Raw genomic sequence first — 6,053 nt, 5'->3', positions numbered from 1 at the left:
TAAAATAGAGGGAGGTAGATTCAGGTTGGATATTAGGAAAAAATTTTTTACCATAAGAGTTGTAGAACACTGGAACAGGTGGCCCAGAGAGGTGGTGGATGCTCCATCCCTGGAGACGTTCAAGGCCAGGTTGGATGGGGCCCTGAGCAACCTGATCTAGTTGGAGATATCCCTGTTCCTTGCAGGGGGGTTGGACTAGATGACCTTTGAAGGTCCCTTCCAGCCCTAACGATTCTATGATTCTAAAATCACTGTCAGCATCAGAATATTCCACATGATCCTTCCCTAGTAATTTTCAAGATTTACATATTTTCTGGTGAGGGTTGCTGGGCTATGCTTGCTTACGTAGAAGGGAAGCAATTTTCAACACACAGCTTTGGGGATTTCCAGGATAGCAGGAGAGAAATACAAGAAAGAAGAGAGTCTTCACAATCCCAGGAAAGGCTTGCATTTGTTATTCAATCTATGAGGTCCCTACCTCCTTTGCTGAACAATCATCTGGATCATAGTCTCCCATGCTAATGACTTCCACAGGCAAATTAAGGGAAATAACTGCTTCAGCCAGACTTGTGGCAAATCTCTGAAAAAAAGAAACGTAAAAAGGCATTAATTACTTCAACCCAACTAGTGCAATAGTCAAACAAGCCCTGCTATGGCAAAGAGTTACAAGACCTGCTAGCAAATTAAAAGTACAGTGTAAATTTTAAGCTTCATAATCAGTGTCTCTACTGCACGCTCCACTTAAAGCGAGCATTGTTACTTTTACATAACTTTCACTTGCTTTCATGCTGGGCAGTGACTTCTAATGAGCATTCTGATGAACTTTCAGATGTTTACGCAGCGCAGTGTTTCTAAGGCAAGCAACATACTTGAATGTCAACACTATTTCAAACCAAATTCAAGCATCTGAAAAAAGCAACTTACACCTTTGCTGTGCCAGTCTGGGACCCATACAAAACCTTTACCTCAGCAACACAGATCTCTCTCGCTTGCAGGGTGGCATAGCCATTTACTAGCTTGTCTTCTGTTCTTTCAGAAGCAGCTGGATTCCCATTGGATTTTTCACCCTAAGAAAAAAGTGCTGTGTTTCATTCAATCCCTTTTCAAAGCGACGTTAACTCCGTTTTCCCAAAAGCATTTAAAATATAAATCCTGTGATGAGAGTCTCGGCACCATGGGAATTCAACAGTCAAAGCATTTTACCTCCTCACACCTAGAGAAACATGTGAGTAACCATTTCTCTGAACTGGGCCATGCTACAATGAACTCACCCACCTGCACAAGCAAATTTTATCTTTCTGAATGGCCTAATCCCCCCCCATCCTAAAACCAGTCCAACCTTGTCACTAACATCACTGGAAACATGAACCTGAAAACACCAGGTGCCAGCAGAGTGATTTATTTGAAGTAACAGAGCAACCCAGGCTGACACATTCTCTCGGCAACAAAGCAAGGAGCGTTCAGCTGAGATCTGCTCTAACACCAGAGCAACAAGAGCATTTAATTACCCCAAACCAGGGGACCACCCAGACTGAGGATTATAACCAAGAGGTGAACTAAACTACATTTGGGATTCGCAATGACCCACAGTGAAGTAGCACCTTCCACCGCACCAGTGGGGGACCTTCACCCAGCAACTACTCACTCCCACACACAGACTCTGAGGCGCTCAGGCGAAAGTGCTTACCCCTGCAGTGACCTTTTTGGGTTTGGTGGTGAAGGACTGAACACGGACCCCAACACCGATCCCAAAGGATCAAAAAGCCTACGGCTGCCTCGTGCCAGCGGCCCCAGCGCTGCCGGCCCGCAGCAGCAGCAACCCCCGCGGGGGGGTCCGGAAACCCGCCCCGCCCCAGGCAGCCTGAGCCCCTCGCCTCCCGCACACCCCCACCGCGGGCGGCCCCGGCCCCCCGCCCCCGTGCCCACCCCCTACCAGCCCCTCTGCGCCCCCGAGCCCGCTCCATCTAACCCTTCCCCCGCACGCGCCCCCACCCCGTACCTGCCCCCTGCACCGTCTGTCGCACGGACCGCCCGCACCCCCGGGAGCCGTCACGGTCACTGCCCCCCCGGTCATCACCGCGGCCCTCGCACGGACCGACCCCGCTCCGGTCCCGGTTCTGGTCCCGGCACCGCTTCCGCTTCCGGTCCCAATCCTGCTTCCGCTTCCGGTCCCGGCCCTCACCGCCCTCACCGCCGCCGCCCCCGCGCCACCCCCGGTCCCTTCCGGCCGCCGCCTCCCCCGTTTCCCTCCGGACGCTTTTCCCGGCGCGACACGGGGCGGGGCCGGCGCCGGCGCAGCGAGGAGGCAGCGCAGGAGCGGCCGGCGCCGCCGCCATGTCCATCTTCACCCCCACCAACCAGATCCGCCTCACCAACGTGGCCGTGGTGCGGGCGCGGCGCGGCGGCAAGCGCTTCGAGATCGCCTGCTACCGCAACAAGGCCATGGGCTGGCGCGGCGGGGCGTGAGTGCGGGCCGGGGGGGGGGCGGCCCGTCCCGTCAGGGGGCCCCGGGGGGCGGCCCGGCTGTGGGGAGGGGGCGGCCCGCGTGGGGCCGGCCCCGGAGCCGGGGAGCTCGCAGGGCACCCGGCCCTGGAGCCGGGCGGGCGGTGGGGCCCGTGCGGACCGGGCGGGGGTCCGCTCCTGCCCTTCCCCGCGCGGTGGCGGTTCGGTGGTTGCGGGTTCCAGGCGCTGCTGGTTCAGCCCGGGCAGCGGGACTTGTTCCTGCTCGCGCAGAATCCGCGGGCTCTTTCTTACCGTGCTGGCTCCGCCGGTTGTCTGACCCGCCCTCATCCCCAGGGAGAAGGATCTCGACGAGGTCCTGCAGACGCACACGGTGTTTGTCAACGTTTCCAAAGGGCAGGTGGCGAAGAAGGAAGATCTTATTCAAGCGTTTGGGACAGATGACCAAACAGAAATCTGTAAGATGGTGGGTTTCACACGCTTTATTTGTAAAACCTTGGAGAAGGCTTTCTGAATGTTTTACATAAGGGTGACGCAGATGTGGTAGGTCGGTTTGTTACTAGAAGGTTTTTGTGCTGCTGTAGGCGAAACGGCTGTTTATTCATCAAGTAATGGGTGGAAAGCAGTGGTAACTGTGTCAGTCTTACGTTTTATATTTACATCTGGCTGAAAACAGTTCTGAGTGTTTATGAGCTGTTTGTGTATAACATGCAGCTTCTAGCACTGATGTCCACGGACACAGAGGAAAGGTTAGCCAGCACCAAAGAGTTTCTAGCCTAAAGTATATCGCTAAGGATACAGGAAAAGGAAGAGAAGGGTTGCTTGCTTTGGACAGTTGAATTGATTGTTAAGAACAGATCTAATTTCTTGGTCCTCCTTGGTAGGATATGAACTGTGGACTTGTTGTGAGTGATGAGAATTCAAGTAAACCTGTGCTTCTCTGTTCGTAGGTTAGTGTTTGTGTGGTGGGTTTTTTGTCTGAACTCTTCCCACTGTTGTCTGTCATAATGATGTATATTATTAATATGGTTATTCTTTTTCAGCACTTCACATCAAACTGTTCAAGCAATTGTTAAATTTAACAAAGTTACTAGAGTTTTCACTCTTTTAGTCAAATCTGTGATGTTTATTAACTGATTTCTTTATTTTTGCTGTACAGATTTTGTCTAAAGGGGAGCTCCAGGTATCGGACAAGGAACGACACACACAGCTGGAGCAGATGTTTAGAGACATTGCGACTATTGTGGCTGACAAATGTGTGAATCCTGAAACAAAGAGGCCATACACAGTAATCCTTATAGAAAGAGCCATGAAGGACATTCACTACTCTGTCAAGCCACACAAGAGCACGAAGCAGCAGGTTGGTTTCTCACAAAATCGGCTTCTGCTCAGAAGTGTTCTCTTCGGGCGTCGTTTCTCCGTTAGCAGCCGCAGAGGGAGCAGCCAAGCCCTGTGCTCCAAAGCTCGCGGAGCGATTGCGCAGCTGACTGGCAGTTGGGTCACACAATCACAGAATGTCAGCGATTGGAAGGGACCCCAAAGGATCATCTAGTCCAATCCCCCTGCCTGAGCAGGACCACCTAGATTAGATGGATGCTGGATACGGGCAGCTTCCAAAACTCGTGCAGCTTGTTGGCTGACAATTCAGGGAAGGGAGAAAGAAACAAACTAATTACAGCAGCTGCAGTGATATGCCTGGAACAGAAATAAAAGTTTTATCATTTATTTTGAGCGAGTGAATCAGGCTTTGCATCTGAGCCACATGGGTTTCTGTTGTTTTGCAGTATAACTGCTATTGAACATTGTTTCAGACGGGTGTTTTAAGTAGCTGTGATTACGAACAGCAAGAACTCTGCCTTTTCTTGTTAATCTATCAAAACAGCGTAATAGCAAACTCCCTGCAGGAGAGTGGCAGTGATCAGTGCTGAGAAATGTGTCAGAAGCTAATGCAAAGGGTTTGAGGTTTTGATCTGTGTGGTGTTTTTAAGCGGGTGTGTAAATGCCCTTCCCTCTTAATGTCTCTACAGGCCCTGGAAGTCATCAGACAGTTAAAGGAGACCATGCAAATTGAACGTGCTCACATGAGGCTGCGATTTATTCTTCCAGCAAAGGAGGGGAAGAAACTGAAAGAGAAGCTCAAGCCACTGATTAAAGTTATTGAGAATGAAGACTTCCATGAACAGCTGGAAATTGTAAGCGATAAAGCTGTCCCTGGGTTTCAAACTTGATTTGACTACACCTGTATGTTTTATCAAAGATGAATTAATATATGGAAGCTGTTTAGATAAACTGCAAGTCCATCAGAGGTGTAGTTTGTAGGGTTTAATTTCACACAATCCTAGTGATGTGAGCTTGAAAGTAGCCTTTGTTATACAGAAATGGCTGCTTCAAGCTGAGGAGAAGCACAGTATAATTCTCTTAGCAGTGATGATCCTACAACATTTGTAAGTTTCTCTGCATATTTGGAATGTTACTCTTATTTATTTGGTGGGTCAGGCCTATATTTTGATAGTGGTTAACTAGTTTTTTAAATAATAGTCTGTGGTAGAGCAAAATTTGTTATTAGTAAGAGTCTTTCTGGTAACAGATGCAAATCTAGCAATGCCAGCTCTCGAAAGACATGTCCAGCATGGGTAAATGGAACTGCAGAACTTCTGTGGAAAGATTACTTGATAGAAATCACTTACCAACTCTGCAAAATCCTCCTTAGTGACTTAACAATATATTTTTAAATGGAAATTAGTGTTAGACCTTGAAAAGGGGCTGGTGAAAATCAAATAGTATTGCTTGACTGATGAAGCATGTAACATTTCAGGTGTGCCTTATTGACCCAGGCTGCTTCAGAGAGATTGATGAGCTGATCCGGAGAGAGACAAAAGGGAAAGGAACACTGGAAGTGCTCAGTCTGAAAGACGTGGAGGAAGGAGATGAAAAGCTTGAATAATGCAAACCCTCCTGCAGCAGTTCTAACGAGCATCCTGTGAAATGACTGCCGTTAGCCACTCTTCTGTTAGGCCTTCATCTTTTTTTCCAATCTCTTGCTGCCAAATACTTTCTGACACTAATCCTTTGGGATTTTTCCGTGCAGTGTGGGGTTTTTTTTATCATTTTACACTTGCTTGGTTTACAAATGTCTTTGCTGGTAGGAACATTTTGTGTCAGAGTTGCGCTAATGAGGATTGAGTTAAGACTCTGGGGAGTTAAGTTGCCACTGGGGAGTGTTTGGCTGATCTGGTGCCAATCATTTTTCCTTTAAATTGTTGGTGTTGAGTGGAAGATTGAATAGGTTGCTGGGGGGTTGGGTTTGTGTGTGAGGAGAAAAACCTAGAGAGCTGCATTTTCACTTCTAAACAGATGTGAAGCGTGTCTAAAAACCGATGTCTTGGCAGCATGAAAACTGACTTAGACGTCCATAATTGGCCGCTTGATAATTAGAGTACTTTAGAGGACCATTCTTAAAGATTTCCTTCACTGGATATAACAGTACTTGCTGACTTAGAAAAAATATTCTCCAAATAACTTATTCGTAAAATATATTTAGCTACATTGATAAAAATGAATTATCATCTATTTATGTATTATAGATACAGAAA

The 6,053-nt window shown here is 48.3% G+C and overlaps 1 protein-coding gene and 1 long non-coding RNA gene across 3 annotated transcripts; one reads left to right on the top strand and one right to left on the bottom strand.

Moving 5' to 3' along the window:
• Nucleotides 1-250: 250 nt before the first annotated feature.
• LOC147526695 (uncharacterized) lies at nucleotides 251-2,121 on the bottom strand. 2 transcript variants are annotated; one of them, XR_015222900.1, is made up of 3 exons: nucleotides 2,100-2,121; nucleotides 925-1,067; nucleotides 251-580 (listed from the first exon to the last, which is right to left on the bottom strand). It is a non-coding gene; the product is annotated as an uncharacterized LOC147526695 (long non-coding RNA). The 2 variants fall into 2 exon arrangements; XR_015222899.1 differs by lacking the exon at nucleotides 2,100-2,121 and adding an exon at nucleotides 2,000-2,037.
• A 201-nt stretch (nucleotides 2,122-2,322) lies between these two features.
• Nucleotides 2,323-5,647, top strand: SBDS (SBDS ribosome maturation factor). Its single transcript, XM_086627835.1, has 5 exons — nucleotides 2,323-2,462; nucleotides 2,797-2,926; nucleotides 3,620-3,820; nucleotides 4,488-4,652; nucleotides 5,276-5,647. Exons 1-5 carry the CDS (start codon nucleotides 2,335-2,337, stop codon nucleotides 5,402-5,404), a joined length of 753 nt encoding a protein of 250 aa, XP_086483961.1. The 5' UTR covers nucleotides 2,323-2,334; the 3' UTR covers nucleotides 5,405-5,647.
• Nucleotides 5,648-6,053: the final 406 nt, after the last annotated feature.

Source organism: Tauraco erythrolophus, chromosome 28 (genome assembly GCF_009769465.1).
Source record: "Tauraco erythrolophus isolate bTauEry1 chromosome 28, bTauEry1.pri, whole genome shotgun sequence".
Taxonomy (NCBI): Eukaryota; Metazoa; Chordata; class Aves; order Musophagiformes; family Musophagidae; genus Tauraco; species Tauraco erythrolophus.
This window is presented reverse-complemented; position numbering and strand designations above follow the sequence as displayed.